The following is an 18,453-nucleotide window of genomic DNA, read 5'->3' as shown; positions in this document are numbered from 1 at the left end:
TGCGACGCTACAAAGCGTCTTAAAGGGGTAGAGACCCTGATTTATGATACCGACAGAAAACAAACAACACTGTCTCTTTAAATGTCACTGATTGTTACAGAATAGTAATAAAGGCAAAATAGGATATCTTCAAATATCACCAAAAATAAAAATATATAAAAAAGAGAAAAATATATTTATTTTCGATTTTTAATTACCTTTTCCTTCGATATATATGTATGAATATCCATTAACTTAAATAAGATATAATTAAGACAAAATAGCTTTAAATGTGATTAAATAAAATAAAATATAAAATAAAAATAGATACATACCTTTGATTTTAAATACGGTATGATAGCCTATGATTAAGATCAAAACTCCATGGGGCTTAATGGGGAAAACAAAAATACAATAAAATCAATTTAAAATGAATAATCAACAATGTTTAGCCTATAATAAAACAGAAAAAATAGAGAATTACTTTAAATAGAATCGAATAGAAAATAAGAAAAATCTATAAATTCAACCATGTTTTCTTAACATTGGGTAATTCATCAATAATAATTATTTAAAAACAATAAACATTTGAATATCAGATTACAGTGTGTGCATATGTATGTATGTATGTATGCAGTTTTCAAGCAGAAAATTTTGAGCAATAAATTCTTGTAATTCTTGTTAAGGGCAAAAGAGGGCGATAAAGGTTCATGGAAAATTTAGTTTGTCTCTTTGTCCCTAAATTAGATAGGAATTAAAAAACACTAGAGATTTAGTCATTTTTGTTAAAATTACTAATTTATTCAATGATAAAACACCCCTTCTTGTTACATTTCTGAATGACCTCCATATGAAAGTTCATACAATATCTCATCAGCGTGACAACATCTGGGACAAAGTTTAGCTCACAATTGTCAATGACATGATGTGGTTCCTTGAACGTTACTCTCTGGCGTCATGATGTGAAGTAACTCTGCTGTGATTGGCTGTTTAACTCAGCTGAGAAAACGTCACTTTTATGACATCAAAAGAACTCTTTCCATATTTATCCACAATGAGATACTAATTCACTGTGGTCGTTTTCATGTGACTCATGTGTCTTAGAGTTCATACTGACATAATAATAAACACAAAAAGTAAGCACTAAAAAACATATATACACTTACATATCACACACACACACACACACACACTGTCACTAACTGGTCAGGTGACATTTAAACACCTAAGTGACTCTGTGACCGCAACATGAGGATCTGCTGTATAAGATTACACACCGATCAGCCGTTTAATCTTGTTAACTGCACCTCCTATAATCCTTAATCTGCTTACCCACTTCTCAACACTTGGCATCATGATTTTTACTACAAGCATTCTAATAAACTACATTTTAGGGAAACTTCTCTTGCAATATAGAAGTTATTTAAGTATAATTTAAATATATATATATATATATATATATATATATATATATATATATATATATATATATATATATTTATATATATTTATTGCATTTTCTTTTTCTTTCTAAACAATAAATAATAACTATATAAATTAAATGAAAATAATAAAAATGTCTTTATATGAAATTATTTGTATATTTTATTTCAGTTAACATTTTATTTCAAGTAAAAAAAAGGTTTTATGGAATAATAACTCTGAATATAGCACATTGCATTAATCTACAAACAGTAAAATAAAGTATGTGTGCTGTGCCTATGGAACAACTTGTTTTTAATGAAGCCACACACACAGTAAGTAAAGTAAGTGAATGAAAGAATGAATGAATGAGTAATTTTCTGCCAGGACATTGTCCAGTAATTTTGTGGTTATTTCCTTTAACTCAAAACACAGTGAATCCAACGATGCACAAAATTCAAAATACAGGTAAAACACAATGACAATTCCTTATATTGTGCTGTAATAAGTGCAGAAATAAGGATTATTAAAGGACTGCATTTTTTTATGAAACTATAATCCTGTTAATTTAAACAGCATGTCAAATACAAAAACAGATAGGACATAAAGTTTACACAGAGACATCTGTCTTTTCCTATATATATTTACATAATCAAATCAGATGTAAATACTTTAGGTCGGTGGGATCAGTGCTCATTACTTGTCCCTGTAACTGGATGGTCCTGTTAACAGCGCTGAAAATTTTCATAAGAAACTGCACACTGCACTGTTCCAGAATTTTCCAGGCATTTCTTACACACTCCAAATGTTGGCACACGTCTTTCTAATAAAGTAGCTTCAGGTAACACTTTCTGCGCCAAACGCACATGACAGGGAAACACAAGCAACCAGTGCCCGGAAACACACACATGTGAGTGATTCAAACTTACAGCTGGAGCTTTTGTGCATAAAATAGAGCGTGGGGAGTCCGATTCGGTGAAGCGAATCGGTTCGTTCGAATGGTTCGTTTAAGTGAACTAAAAGCGGTTCACTTGTTCGACCAAACCATCACCCAAGTTATTGTAGTAGTTAAGATTGTTTAGAAGATTACAGTTTTTCCCACTAACAGTGTAGCATATAGTTTTAATTCTGCTGGTTGACACAACAATAACTGAATCATTTAACTACAAAAAAGCATTAGTATTAGCATTATTCATATTTTTTAAACATATTTTGTAACAAACGTTTTATGGCAATTATAAAAATAAGACATATTATTTGTATTGTGTATATTTTTTATGTATTTTATTTATTGTTTAGCAAACTGCCAAAGCATAAATATATTCTACACGCAAACACTAACAGAAAAATAAAAAATAAAATAAAAAATATATTAACAATAAATAATAACTTAATAGCCAAAATAAAAAGATTTTCGCTAACAGTGTGTTCTGAAAGTATTTTTATTAGTGGTATTTTCGATTTTTTTATGATTTTTTTGCATATACAATTGATAAAACATACACAAACAGTGATAGGAAATAATTAAGAATGTTACAGTAATGTTACAAAAACAACTGCAATATACATAATTATAAATGTCTTGATAAATCTATTTAATGTATTAATGTTATGTTTGATTATACAACGCTTAGCTAAGTAATTGTAGTTTGGTGGAAATTTCTAGTTGTGAGTCATTCACCAACGCTCAGACAGAGTAATCTCAAAGAACCGGTTCAGAAGAACAATTCGCGAATCGAACAACGCCAGTTACACATACACACAACCGCGCCTGGCTCTCTCCATAAACCTCCGGTTCTTGTTGCCATAGACATTCACCTCATTCACCCGGTGTTACGTAAACGACAAACAGGGAGAACGGTAAAGTTGCTCAAGTGTGCGACTTGGACGCGGTGTCTGATGTAGACTCGGTTCTGAGTTCATCCTTCTCTCTCCACTTGCACCGCTGGCCTTCTATCATTTCTCGACGGCCGGGAAAGAGGCGCTGGTCGCGGGCATGGATGCCGTGTGGATGCTGGCTGCGGTGCTTGTGCTCCCGCTCCTTTTATGGACAAGCAGCACATTCGTTTTCTATTTCAAAAAGTGCTTCTATGTGGCATACATGATGTTGCTGGCCGTTATCGCCATACCGATTTGTATTCTGAAAAGCGGCGGCAGGGACATTGAGAACATGAGGTGAGTTGTCTACAACGCAAGCCACATAATGTTACGTTTCCGCACTCGTGCATTTAAGACAGTGGGCTGTCATTTTATGTGGTTATAGAGTGTTACAGTAACAAATGTGGCTTTGAAACATGTCACAACATAAATTAAATGGATGGAAACCGATTTCTATATACAGTCAGTCCTAATTTAAACTCTGTAAAATACTCTTTTGTGCACGCACATATGCGTTTATTGACTGAAAAAAGAATGCATTTGTAACGGAATGCACTGCATCTTTTTACCCCGGACAGATGTTCGGATCACGGTGGTGAATCTTTAGCCAGCTCGCTAAGTAACGTTACAGTTCACGCGAGAACACGTGCAGGCCTCTGTATAGTATATTTAATGTAATATCAGGGTGATGCATGAATAAATAAAGGTCTGTGTGGTTTAACAGCATAAGGACATGTAAATATGTGGTTAGTGCGCGTGCATTTTGCCTCTCGTGAGTGTTTAAGGTGCGTGCTAGCTGCTTTAGCGTCTCGTGCAAGCCAGAAATGGCGACTAAAGCGTGTGTTTGTTTCCTGATGAAATGCTGGGAATATGTTAGTTAAACGGAGGTGGGTTGCTAGTTACGCATGCTGTAGTTTGCCCGAGCCAAGACTTTCTAGTCTGTATTAATGAGGTCGTGATGGATTGGTCTCATGGCTCCGCTGGCGCAGAGTTCATGCTGGTCGATGGTGCCAGATTAAAACTAACAGTCACACGCAATCCACACATTGGACAGTTGATCGATGGAACTGCGGATTCCATGTCATCAGTTTAAAATCAATGTTCGCGCCGAAAATCACTTTGAAACCTTCCTTAACACTAGAATGTCGCTGTCATGGCAACGGACGTTCTAGTTTAGAACGTTCCTCACTGTTAAAGTCAACATCCATTGATTGACAGAAACTAGGACTGTCTATATATTGAGTAATCGTGATGTGATTTTTTTTGTCGTTGTGTTAAAAAAAAAATAATGTAAAAACGATTTCAATGTTTTTTCCTATAGTTAAAGTTAAAGTGCCCCAATTATGGATTAAAAAATACTTTTCATGCCGTTTGTAACACAGCTCTAAGTAAATGAAAATCTCCTACTAAGTGTTAAATGTATAAAGTTAATGTCTCAAAAAAATGAGTCGACTCTGTATCATTGAAACCAGTCGTTTTTCAAACGAATCCCAAGCCGTTTCATTAACATACTGCCCGCCCACTTGTTAGTCTTTTCGGGTTGGTTGAATAAAAACAAAAAAGCTAATTAATTCATTGCCACTAGGTGGCTCTTTTGGAGCGGTAAAATAGCTTTTCCCTGTACGCAAAAAAGTAGGGCCGTTACATAGTCAACGCGAGAAACGCGAGCAAGCAACACGAGCGACGCGCTCCCTTTCATAGTCTAAACAGTGAACGCAAGTGTCACGGGTGATGCGTGTATGCAATACACCACTCATGCAACAGGGGGTAGTAGAGTCGGGTGATATTAGTAGAGTCGGGTCGTGTGATATTCAGATCACAATGGCAACTGAAGAGGAGTGCATTCTGTTGCTAATGAACTATCGTATAAATGTGGATGAATACGTATAAGTTCGCATAATTTTTTCTCTTCGCCCGCCATTGTATTCAAACCTTCTTCTTCTGTAAACACAATATACTTGAATTAATGTACAATACTTGCAATGTCGCCCCCACCGACAACGCATAGTATTGCGTGAATCGGCGCGTCGCGTATCAAAAACTTGGACGACACATTTGGCTACGCACCGACGCATAATGGCGGCCGAAGCGTAACGATGCGTAGCCTCGGGGACGCGTATGCATACAGATGCGTTGACTATGAAACAGCCCGTACTGTGCTCACAAACGCTGCTTTATCAGGCATTACAGTCATGACGAAATGAAAATGAGACCAATCAGAGCAGTCACCGCAGATTAGTGTCAGAGGTTTGGGAAAAAAATAATTGTTGAGCGTATTGTTTGGGAGTCGTTGAGCAAGTCAGGTGAAAAAAAAAAAAAATATTATAAGACAATGAAAGTGTTTTTGACCTTGCATGCATGTTAAACCCAAATATGAACCTTTCATTACCAATAATAGGGGCACCTTAAGGTGTGATCATGAAAAAAGCGCAAAAACTCTTGTTGTCACGTTGTTCACTAATGCGAACAGAAACTAATGGTATGTTGTTATGCAAAATTCTAAATTGCTTGTATTCCAGTTGAAATAACTGGATTTTGTTTGCGAAACGTGACTGCACCTTTAAGGATTATTGTCAACATTTTCATTACAAACTGAGGAAGAAATCTGAATTATATTATGTAAGCTTTAGCTAGAATGAATGAACCTGTACATTTAGTCCTTTTATGAAGCATTTAAAAGTTTGTCCCTCACAAATACAGCAAAACTATTGTGTAAAATCAATATGAATAGCTGATGCACTGACATTTGTCAACCAAACATATTTGATGGGAGCCAAAAAACCATTGAGCAGAATGGAATTTAATGTATGCTATGGTTGGATAAATCTGTTTTATACCCGTTTAGTGACTCATGGCTAGCAGTGTGGGGTTTGTGGTTCAGGTGAATCTGTTCAGGACAGTGTTTGAACGTGGGGGTGCGACGTTACCCGGTAATTACGCCGGGACAGGATGAGCTCGTGTGTCAGGGCCGGTGTATGCTTACTGTAGCTCAACTGTCGTGTGTTGACATGCGTGCAAATACTGAGAATGAGTGTTTTGGTCATGGCCGTTGAGTCCGTTTTAACATGGTGACCTAACACACATATTAACCAACAACACACCACATGATGTGAGGGACGATGGGTGGTGTATTGTTGCATCAGTGTTGTTCTTCACTAAGTTTATCTGGATCTCTCTCTGTCTTTTTCTCTCTCTCTTTATCAGTGTGATAGGAAAGAGGTATTGAGCCACAACGGTGAGCTGATGCAGCAAGGGTGATGAACTTACTGGGTTAAAAGAGAGAGATGACAAGGCATATAGAGATTGAGGACAGATTTGATCAAGAGAGTTCAGCCAGAAATGAAAAGGATGTCGCTCATGTCGTTGCAAATCTGAATGACTTTTCTCCTTGTAGCACAAAATCGCTTAATTTTTTTTTTCATGGACTTGCAATGAATGAGAACTAGAGCTTTCAAGGATGCAAAAGTACCGTAAAGCTAAAGTATAAAAAATGTGTGAAATTGTAAATTAAACCCAGATTATTGGAGAATTATACCTCAAAATTTCACATTTAATTCAGTTTGTTAATAGCCATTCTTTTCATAATAATTTGTGAAATTACTACTTAATAAAAATGTTTTCAAATAAATATTACGTTTCTTTTTTCAGTGTCTTCTGAAGTCATGTCATAACAAAAAATTTTAATTGTTATTCATCAGTTATTTTCCCTCCAATGAGCTTTTAAAGCTGCAGCTTTAAAACAACCAATCAGAGCTGCAGTCCGTAACTTTGTTTGTGTTCAAAATGTAGAAAAATGTATATAATAAGCGAGTACACCATGAATCCATTTTACAAACCGTGTTTTTAGCCTGTCCTGAATCACTAGGGTGCACCTATAATAAGTGTTTATATTCGGACTATTTTAGATTGCTTCGGGGATACCGCGGCGGAGTAACCCAGTACCTTTGTGATTCTTCATAGACAGAAACAGAGAGAAGTAGTTCCGGCTACAATGTTCTTCCGCAAGACGCAAGCAGTTCTGTTTATCAACCGCTAGAGTGGCAAAAGTTACCTACCGCAGCTTTAAATGCTGCAATCAAATTGTTTTATTTATTTTTTATTTATTTATTTATTTATTTTAAATAGGGACAATGATTCTGCAGATTCCTGGTCAGGAATAAAATAATGGTGTAATTAAAACATTAGCTGATAAATGCTATGTAAAACATAATGTTAGTAAAAAGGAAAATAACAATAGTACAATTTAAACTAAATGAAAATGAGAAATGGCCCTTTGGCTGTATATATATGTGACCCATACTCAGAATTTGTGCTCTGCTTTTTACCCATCTAACCCATGTTTGAGTTTAATATAATAATCCTGGTCTGTACATTACTTAATTTTGGAACATCTCCATTTATGTGTCACAATAGAAAAAAAGACAAACAGGTTTAAAATGACATGATGGCAATTAAATTACGTTGGAATCAACATCTCAAGTACTGTTGTAACCTTGAAACTAAACCGTGATCTGTCTGTGATGTTGATAAACTCCTCGTGAAGTTTAAGATCTACGATAACAGCCGAGCTTGGCAGCCTTTAAACTCTTTTGTTCTTTCTGCTGGTGTACCAGGGTAACATGTCAGAGAACAGCTTGACATTTCTGATAACAGAGTTTATTTTAATTTTGTGTAGTAACAAAACAAAACAATGGAACCATTTTTTTTTTCTGATTTTAATATTGAACTACTTTCAAACCTTTAAGGCCAAGCAATTAATGTACAATTATTTATATATATATATATATATATATATATATATATATATATATATATATATATATATTATTTTTTTATTTTATTTTTTAATAAACATTTCTAACAGAGTAAATTTTGTATTTAAAGCATGATGCATTGTCAATAAATGTAGCATTTGCACGTCTGTTGTGCTCAACAGTTAGGGTTCAGTAAGGTCAAAGTTAATAGAGTTGTGGCTAGAAGGTTTTCAGCAAAAACTAGAAGTTAACAATAAATTAAATTTTCTGCCTATTACATTGTGTGTTATTAACGTCTACACCTACCCCAACCCTAAATCTACCCTTAAAATAATGTAAAAAAAACGTAATAATTGTTGTACATTGTGAGAAAAATGACACTATATTGATTGTTGCATGCCCAGTATTTTTTAGTATGACATCAAGTCTTAACCCTTTAATACTTCTATTCAGAAAGGAATGCATTAAATTGATCAAAAGTGACAGTAAACATGTATAATGTTATAAAAGATTTCAAATAAATGCTGTTTTTCAAAGAATCCTGAGAAATACCTTAATACAAAAATATGAAGAAGCCCAACTGTTTCAACATTGCTAATAAGAAGAAATGTTTCTTGAGCAGCAAATCAACTTATTAGAATGATTTCTGAAGGATCATGTGACACTGAAGACTGAAGTAATTCAGATTTGCATCACAAGAATAAATTGCAATTTAAAAGGTACTCAAATAGAAAACAAGTTTTTGAACTAGTAATAATATTTCACAATATTACTGCTTTTACCGTATTTTTGATCAAATAAATGCAGCCTTGATGAACATAACAGAAAACTTTAAAAAAACATTTACTTCGTACAGTTGTATACTGCAAAATGTACCATGGTATTTTAATGGTACTATATTAAATAATAATATTAATAAAAAAAGAAAAATAAATTATGTGTAATGGTAAGGTAGATTGCTTGGATAAATTCTAAGCAATTTCACATAATCTAGATTTATAGTAACAATAGCACAGTCCATATTTATTGCAGAACAGGCTCAGTCTCTTGACTCAAAGACGTTTCACTCTGTTACAAAACGCACATGCAGTGACTGCTAAAAGTGAAGGCACTGTGCAGTGAGCTGTTGTTTACTATTCAGAACCTCGGGGGAATTTCACAACAATCGCTAGTGAGCTGATGTGTAATGGGGACAAAGATTCATGCCAAAGCATTGCTGGAATTATTATCAGTGTAAACACAGAAAACAAACGTGCGTTTTAATGCATTGATGACTTGTTCGAAGAAACCAGAGCTCAGTCGAATCAAATTAGCACTAAATGTTTAGTGCTTGCCAAGTCGAGCATCACTTTTCCTGTTGCTCATACTTGAGGTTAATGGTTTAGCAATATTCACCCGTAACCTACTAAATATTTCAACATAATTCATTGCAACCCACAGTCATCCGTCCATCTCTTAATCTTTCAGGATCCTGAAGTGTTTGAATGAATCTGTGAGTCTCCTCAGCTGCGCTGTTATCTAACCGCAGATGTTTTTTGCCAGCGTTTGCTCCACATATTCACATTACTGATATGAGCCTCTTACATGTTCAAAGGTCGCACAGATACTGTATCTGGAAACTCTTTGTTTTTTTTTAAATGCTCTACGTTTCATCGTTCCTGCAGCACTGTTTAGTGGTTGTTCTGTCTTGTTAGTGCTTCTGTATACGTCTGCTTAGTCTTGGAGCCAGAGATTTGAACAACAATTATTTCTATTGCAGACATGATGAGCAGTACCTAAAATTTAATGGGCTGTTACAGTTTTACAACGTATGATGTATGGCTGGAGGTGGCTGATAAAACAGTGGGAAAGTCTTGCTTTGAAAGTGGTCTGGAATATTTGTGAAAACGGATTACTTGAATGATTGCTATTGGTCATGTTCTGGATTGTAACGTCTTTACTTCCTCTAGGGTCATCCGGTTCATGGTTCGCCATGTGAAGTACTTCCTGGGTCTGCGCTATCAGGTCATCGGTTGGGAACATCTACAGACAGACGGACCCTACGTCATCATCTCCAACCACCAATCATCACTGGACGTGCTAGGTGAACGAATACACTCGATCAATCGACACAACACAATGTGTTCAGTGTACTATTATTATTACCACAGGATCAAACCCTGCTTGAATTCACTTCTTTCTACCTGCACACCCAGATGTCCCACGATGGTCTTTCTGTGCTGATTCTCTCCTCCTCTCTGCAGGCGTGATGGAGATCCTGCCGGATCGCTGCACCATGATCGCCAAGAAGGAGCTGATATGGGCCGGGACGGTGGGCATGATTTGCTGGCTGGGAGGAATCGTCTTCATCAACCGCCAAAAGACCAGCGACGCCAAGAACGTCATGAGTGACGCCGCTAAAACCATGCTGGCCGACAAGGTCTGTCTTTGCCAAGATCTCACATCTGACAAATGGTAGTTTACCCGACAGTTCGTTCAGTTTGAACACTTCGCATTAGCTTTTAGATTATTAATTGATGTTAGATGATCTTAATGAAGTGTCATTTTTTTGTTAACTTAAAGTTCCAGGTGAAAAATGACACTTCCCAGCAATCTTGAAGAGAAAATCATTGAAAACGTATCAGGACAAGGTTCTCATACAGTATTATATAGCTATTTGCTGTTTGCAGTCAGGAAGATTTTTAAAGAATTAATGCTTTTATTAAGCTAGGATGCATTAAATTGATCAAAAGTGACAGTAAAGACATTTATGATTTTACAAAAGATTTTGGTTTCAAATAAACTTTCCTTGAAGACTAAACTTTTTTTTTTTTTTTTTTATGTATCCTGGTTGGCACAAAAATGAAGAATTCTGTTTTAAATCACAGGAATAAATAGCATTTTAATATTTATTTAAATAGAAATCAGGCATTAATTGTAAAATATTTCCACAATATTATTGTTTTCACTGTATTCTTCATCAAACAAATGCAGCCTTGGTGAACAGAAAAAACTATATTTTTAAAAAAATTAAACATGTAGCTGGCAATCATTTGCACAGTTATCATTAGTTTTCTGTTTTTAGTAGATTATTTGCAATGCTTCAGTGATTGTAGTTAATTTTCCTTGATCCAGGGTTATTATTCTTCAGTAAAAACTATATGTATGTATGTTTATATTGTGTGTGTGTCTGTGTGTGTGTCTGTGTGTGTGTGAAAATGAATAAAGTATACTAATACAAATAACAAAAACACCAAAATTATAAAAACTTTAAATAAAATGACCATGAGAGTAGGAAATATAAAAATTTAATTTAAGTTAAAACTATAGTACCTCAGTGATTAAAAAAAGTAAATCTGCTTTGACCTTCTGACCATTTTTCCTTCTTTTGACATACATTTTGCTTTAAATTTCTATATGATGTTTATTTGGTTGATGGCTTAGAACTAAGAGAAAATGAATGGGAAAATACACAAAGACCACTAAAGACATGGACCGTTGCTTTCTATTAGCTTACATTATTTTCCAGAGCTAAACGTTGGAACACTGGTGGAGATGTCATACTGAATTTACATAGTAAACTGTGATCTGGAAATGCCATCTTTTGATCTATATTGCATGATATAATACTATCAATCTTGTGATATCATAGGGATGATGTAAGGAAGAAGTGCTGTAAACAATCTCATTTTGTGATTGCATTGAACTTTCTCTAGATCCGATTATGGGTGTTTCCAGAAGGCACACGAAACCAGAACGGCGGGCTTTTGCCCTTTAAAAAGGGAGCATTTCATCTGGCCATTCAAGCACAGGTGAGTGTTACTGTAGACTCCTTCACTTATGCTTGACCTGACATAACCTGACCTGTAAGTGCAGCGTACATTGCTTTAGTACTTTAACTGGCACAAGCTGAACAAGCTTGAGCTCAAAGGTTCCTCATTAACCCATGAAAGCCGTGTCACAGGTCAGAGGTCGTAATGGAGACAGGCTTTGCTCGTGTGGTGTTGTCTTGTCTTGTCTTCACCAGCAGAGAGAGCTGTCGTTCCTTGTTTAGTGTTCAGCTTCATGTGGTTTTAGCAACAAAAACTCATTTCTTAAGCTACATGAAACATTCCTTCAGTGCTTCTTTGACAACACTATTTTATTGTTATATTTAACTACATTGTAGAGTTAAATATTACCATTGAAAATAAGTATTTTATTTTAAAATATATCTGCAAATGTTTTATTGGGATAGCGTCTTTCTAGTTAGTTATGAGATACCAAAAAACAGGTGACTGCCATTTGTGTCATTTAACAAATAATTTATGATATTTACATTGTTTTGTTTAATTACCATGAAGTTAATGCTTCACAGACGCCCTGACAATGGTTTGAAAGTGGTCTTTCTTGTTGTTTTGACATATGTTCTTTTGAAACAGGATGTTCGGGCAGGTCATAAAAATGCTTCCCTTTTTTCAATAGTTAGTTAGACAATAGTTTACGTCACAGCTGACTAAACCACTTTGTGGTTTTGTAAGATTATCAATATTTTTGCTTCAGTCAAAGGAATGCATTTCCAATGCAAATTTGAAATATCAATTTTTTTCAGCTTTTAGGAGAACATTATATCTCTCTTTGTATGCTCAATATGCTCTGCATATTGATTAGGCTCAACGCTAACAAAGCCTTGAAGCTAAAACAGGCATTGACATAAGACATCTCTCTAAATGAAAAGTAAAACACTACATCTACATTTCCATGGCCACAAGAAAATGTTTTGGTGATTGCTGTAATGACCGTGCATGTAGATCATTTGTTACAAGTTCATACGAGGAGACTGAATGAGGAATTTGTGCTGAAGTTTGTGTGTAGCTGCTTTTTAAGTTCAGAATAAAGTAATATGAATTGTGTGTGATGATGCATACTGATATAAGAAATGGCAGGCCGACATAATCAAAACCAGATGAGCGCTTAGTTAAGGCAGACAGACATCACTTAATCTAGACCAAAGTAATGGAGGCCTGATGGTTCTCATTAGTTAAGGTAAAATATTTGAACAATCTGTGTCTTATCTTATCTTTTTATATCTGTGTTTTGCATTTGGGCATTGTACAGATATAACATGCACCCTAGGAATTTTATACATGGTCTAGACTTTAAATAAAGTAGGAATTTCAGCCAATAAGCTTGGGAAAATATTTATATAAAAGAGTGTAAAATAAAAATGTTTGTACAATTGAATTTAATAATATTAGTATGTCATTCTGTTACATACATTTAAACATTAATTATAACATTTTCAACATTAATTTGTGAATTTATATTTATTTAGAATTTCCAAATTAGTAGTTGACTTAATGGGCCCTATAATACACCTGGCACAATGCGACGCAAGGCGCAGCGCAAGTGTGTTTGCTAGTTTCAATTTGGTGCCGTTTGCATTTTCCCATCCAGCCCCATCGTTTTATTAGCATTTAATAGCATTCGCACTAATTTTTCCGTCTAAAAAAGAGGTGTGTTAAGACACATTGCTGGTGCATTGCTATTTTAAGGAGCTGAAAATAGACTGCACCATAGACCAACTCAAACCTGGTCTAAAGTCTGGCACAGTGTTTTTTCTTAGTTATTTAAAGCGCGTACATGCTGCTTATTAAACACAGGGATATATATTAGCCTACACGTCATAGTGGATAGTCATCGCATGTATCAGAATTAGGCTTTTAAATTTATCTATTTGCTCGCACACGAGCAGCTCCATTTCATCTCAGAGACGCGTTCTATCTTTGCGCTTGCCAAATTGTGTCATGTAAATAGCAAATCCGTCATTTCACGAGCGCAACTGGCTCTTAAATGGAATGGAAGATGAGACTCTGATTGGTTTATTAGACGTTACGCCCAAAAAACACCTATTATTCATTAAGAGAATAGGGACAACCCGTTTAGACCATGTGCACAGACGCGCCAACGTTTTTTACGTCGTTAAAATAGCAAAAGTGGATTTGGACACACCCTAAGTGCACCTGTGCGTGCGCTTTATACCTTGCGTTTAGATCGTTAAAATAGGGCTCCTTATGTTTATATAAGGGGAAGTCGTGGCCTAATGGTTAGAGGGTTGGACTCCCAATCGAAGGGTTGTGGGTTCTAGTCTCGGGCCGGACGGAATTGTGGGTGGGGGGAGTGCATGAGTGCTCTCTCCACCTTCAATACCACGACTTAGGTGCCCTTGAGCAAGGCATTGAACCCCCAACTGCTCCCCGGGCGCCGCAGCATAAATGGCTGCCCACTGCTCCAGGTGTGTGTGTGTGTGTGTGTGTGTGTTCACTGCTCTGTGTGTGTGCATTTCGGATGGGTTAAATGCAGAGCACAAATTCTGAGTATGGGTCACCATACTTGGCTGAATGTCACTTCACATATATATATATTTAATATATGTATATATTTATTATTATTATTATATATATATATATATATATATATATATATATATATATATATATATATATATATATTTTAGCCTTTTAAAATGCAGTTTAATATTTACATTTATTTTATTGTTTTATTTAACTTTATTTTTGAAAATTAATTTTTAGCTTGTTGATTTTTATTTATTTGATATGTAGAATTTTTAAATACATTTTTAGTTGATTATTTAATGTAATTATTAATTACATTTAAGTTTAATTTAAATTTAACATTTAAATTGATGTCATTTTATTGTTATATTTACCTGACTTTAACCATTAATCAAACCGTTTTTTAAATATTTATTTCAGTTTACATTATTTTATAATTGTTTAGAATTTTAAAATTATTATTTTTTTTTAATTTATATTCTTATTTTATTTGTTTGTTTATTTTTTGTGACATTCCTAGTCCTTCATAATTTTGAGTACCATCTTTTTGTATTAATGATGGTTAAACTGACATACACTTTCCAGCGATGACTCTCTTGGTCTATTTTTAGTCTGGGAGGATAGTTCAGTCTGTGTATGATCATATTTTTGTGTGTGAGAGCATTTCTAATCCCTGTTGGTTTACTGTCTGCTGCGCTGCACACTGTCCAACCATCTCTCACTCTATCACTCTCTCTCTCTCTCTCTCTCTCTTAGGTTCCCATCATACCCATAGTCTTCTCTTCCTACAATAACTTCTACCTACGAAAAGAGAAAGAGTTCAAATCAGGTAATGCACATTACAAACAAATGTTATGGAGAAACAAAAGGCCTTTTGTGTGAATAGTTCACCAAAAAATAAAAATCTGTCCTTAACCTTTCTTTGTGTTGTTGTAAACCTCTATGCCTCTATATTTGCTTCTTTTCCATTTTGCATTTACTTGTACTTTTACTTTCAATACTTAAGTGCATTCAAGATTTTAAAAGTACTCTTTAAGTTCAATAAATATCACAGACTTTTATGGGGAGAAGGTGACTTCAACTTCTACCAAAGTAATGTTCTGGTAGGATATCTGTACTTTTACTTGAGTATGATTTTCAGATACTTTTTACACCACTGAAATAAACTCATATCTGTGAGGAAAAAGTCAGAATTGTGAGATTAAAAGTCACAATTATCTTTTTGATTTCCATACAAACTAGAGCATGTTAATGATAATGTCAGCTAATATGGCTGTAATGCCGTTTTCTGCACTGTTTCAAACAGGGAGCATCACTCTGAAAATCCTTCCAAAGATTGAGACGAAGGGACTGACGGTAGACGATGTGACGACGCTCTCCGAACAATCCTTTGGCATCATGCGTTCGGCCTTCCTGGAGATCTCCGGTAAAACGGTGCAGAGCAACGGTCCATCCTCCCATTGAGCGCCCTTTCATTCGCTCCGTCAACAAGGATGGCTTGAGACTACGCCGTCGTCGCGGTGGTGATGCTAACTATGACAGCCAGGCGCTTTAGTATCCTCTCTGACGTCCTCATGAAGCAGGGACACACATTCATTCACCTTGACTACAGTGCGTACAGCAGATGTTATCTTAGGCTAGTTTTGATCTCCCGTTGGACTCTAGGGGGCGCTAAACGGCGGAACAGCGTAATTTTTTTTCCTGACGCGACAACTCATTTTTGATGTTGGTTTGGATCGGACTGCTTTTGTCGGTGACAGGTTGAGTCTTGGAGCGACGCCCTGAGAACATCGTGGATGAGTGTTCAACATGCATGCCTTTTTATATGTTTCTCTTCCTATCACTGATCTACAAAGACTTACATCTGTGTTTGTTTTACTTCTCTGTCTTTTTTTTTGTATGCAAGAGTATTTTTCTTTAGACACGCCCCTTTATTGTTTTAAATAACTTTATTGATTCATTGACCGAAAAGATTCATTTGGAAATGTGTCGTCACAACCAAGAATTCGGAAAACTGCTTATTAATCGAGTTTCCTTTTTTGTCATTCAAAGGTTTCGTTCGTAACAAAAATCTCTGTTGTCAGCGTTACAAAGTGGGGCTTCTTCCTGTGCCATGTGTCCAAAGTGTCTCAGCCATTGGCTGCGTTTAATGGTAGACTATTGTGGAAAAACACTATTGATTATTGATCTGTGATCAGAATTGTTTGGTTAGCGTTTAGGATAGAAATACGTTCCAGTTGGCTTAAGTTTGGTGCTTTGCTCATTTCCTGTTTTGGTTAGTTTTCAGGCTACAAAATAATATTTTCATTTCTAGAAATGTAGCTAACATTGTTCAATCCTTTTGTTTAAACTACAAACCATTTACAAGGGAATTTTTATTAAATTAACTAATCGAAAAAATATTATCTAACACATTATATAGACTATGGCGTTATCTAACAGCCAATTTAACTAAAGTGTGTTTAAGATTTATTATTAATAGTCAGATTTTGAAGGAGATGATCAAAAATCTATTTTACATTTGTTTGCAAAACTTGGATTTTTCTTTCAAAACCTGCTGCTAAAAATTATCCGAAGAAATTATTGTAATGTAAAATGCTGAGGTTTGTAATATTTTTAAGTGGATGTCAACGAACGTGATCATAAATGGCGCTAATTTGCACTCTAGAAATGAGCCACGTTCGCAGATTGTCATGAGCTTTTTTCTGCTCATAGATCAGGTATTAATCTTTATCCTCAACTTTACAGTTTAACCAAGAAAGTCCATATTAAAAATAAATAAATAGATATAAATCTGAATATGTGAATATGAAATTCACAATTTAATCTCAAAATGACCAATTATTTAACACCTATTTATTAAACCAGACTCTATCGACAGCTTAGGATATATATTTGTTATTACTTTCTAATCGCATTGCATTGTTGAATCTTCTATTTAATGCTTGATGTTTCAGTTCTTATTGTTTGTTAAGAATGTATAACATCTAATCCTTAATTTAATATGTACAATATTATTTAAGAGGACTGAATTGTATGTATTTCATTATAACGGCTCGTTTAGAGCTGAAAGACATTTTGCTTTGAACGAATGTTCAGTTTGGTTTATGCTAAATGTCCAAATTAGGCCCTGTTATTGTTATTAATTAGTACAAATATAAACCCTTTTATGTTGTGTATTAGTTCACAGATTTTATAAGCCCCTTGTTTTTGATGTCATTTTTGCCCTGCTGACTGAAAACCGTGCTGCGTTCACGAAAGCGTGTGTACAAGGTGTGTGATTTTCACCAAAGCTATTAAGGATGTAGAACAGGTGAAGCTTGTAAACGCTCTGATTATGAGATCCGTTAGACGAACCTGTCAGACATTTCATGGGCAGCCTTGTATACATGTGTGTATGAGAGAGTGTGTGTCCATTGTGTGTGCTGAATGTGTTTGTATGGTGACCCGACACAAATGAGCTAAAGCCCATTGTAAAATCTGTAAAGTCATCTGTACAATCAAGATGATGATTATATATAAAACTATTGATTGTGGTAGAAACTGGATGTGACCTGTGTTAAGAACATCTAGGACAAATAGTAAATAAAATTGTTTGTTTTTCCAGTAGGAATGGTAGAAGTTGTTCTTGACGTTTGTCGTCTGTCTGCCAATTTATAAATTTACACATAACTAAATCTAAATGAGGTCTTACCTTAGACTTTTGATTACTACAGTCAAACCCAAAACAGAAAATAAAAATATTTATTTTCAAATAATAATAATAAGTCAAGCAAATCTTTATTTTGTGATCCATTTTTAAATGTTCTAGTACACACTTAAAAGTATGGAGCTAAAATAGTGTCAAAATTAAGGGATTAACAAATGTGCAAGCAATTTCACATTGAAAAAAAGTCAATATAATATACTGTATCTGTATATCTAATTTTGTGAATGTAAATTTTGTTGTGCATTTGCATTACTATATTTACAAAATAAAAACATTTTCACTAATGCTCAATTCACATTCACGAAAATATGTTATTGCAAAACAGCAATTCAGAAATTCATGACCTTATTTATATTCACAAAGTGAAATTGTGATTTTAGTTGAAGATTTACATAAT

At 34.9% G+C, this 18,453-nt stretch overlaps 1 protein-coding gene across 1 annotated transcript; it reads left to right on the top strand.

Annotated features, from left to right (window-relative positions):
- Positions 1-3,135: 3,135 nt before the first annotated feature.
- Positions 3,136-17,956, top strand: LOC127986061 (1-acyl-sn-glycerol-3-phosphate acyltransferase alpha-like). The gene is made up of 6 exons (XM_052588259.1): positions 3,136-3,576; positions 9,983-10,116; positions 10,277-10,452; positions 11,729-11,824; positions 15,104-15,176; positions 15,654-17,956. Exons 1-6 carry the CDS (start codon positions 3,398-3,400, stop codon positions 15,809-15,811), a joined length of 816 nt encoding a protein of 271 aa, XP_052444219.1. The 5' UTR covers positions 3,136-3,397; the 3' UTR covers positions 15,812-17,956.
- Positions 17,957-18,453: the final 497 nt, after the last annotated feature.

This window comes from Carassius gibelio, chromosome B21 (assembly GCF_023724105.1).
Source record: "Carassius gibelio isolate Cgi1373 ecotype wild population from Czech Republic chromosome B21, carGib1.2-hapl.c, whole genome shotgun sequence".
NCBI lineage: Eukaryota > Metazoa > Chordata > Actinopteri > Cypriniformes > Cyprinidae > Carassius > Carassius gibelio.
This window is presented reverse-complemented; position numbering and strand designations above follow the sequence as displayed.

Bases quoted from the DNA above. Each gene is read 5' to 3' on its own strand.
- LOC127986061 (XM_052588259.1), top strand. From the start codon at position 3,398: ATGGATGCCGTGTGGATGCTGGCTGCGGTGCTTGTGCTCCCGCTCCTT. The intron at 3,577-9,982 runs GTGAGTTGTCTA...TACTTCCTCTAG, and splicing joins AGGGACATTGAGAACATGAG to GGTCATCCGGTTCATGGTTC. The intron at 10,453-11,728 runs GTCTGTCTTTGC...AACTTTCTCTAG, and splicing joins AAACCATGCTGGCCGACAAG to ATCCGATTATGGGTGTTTCC.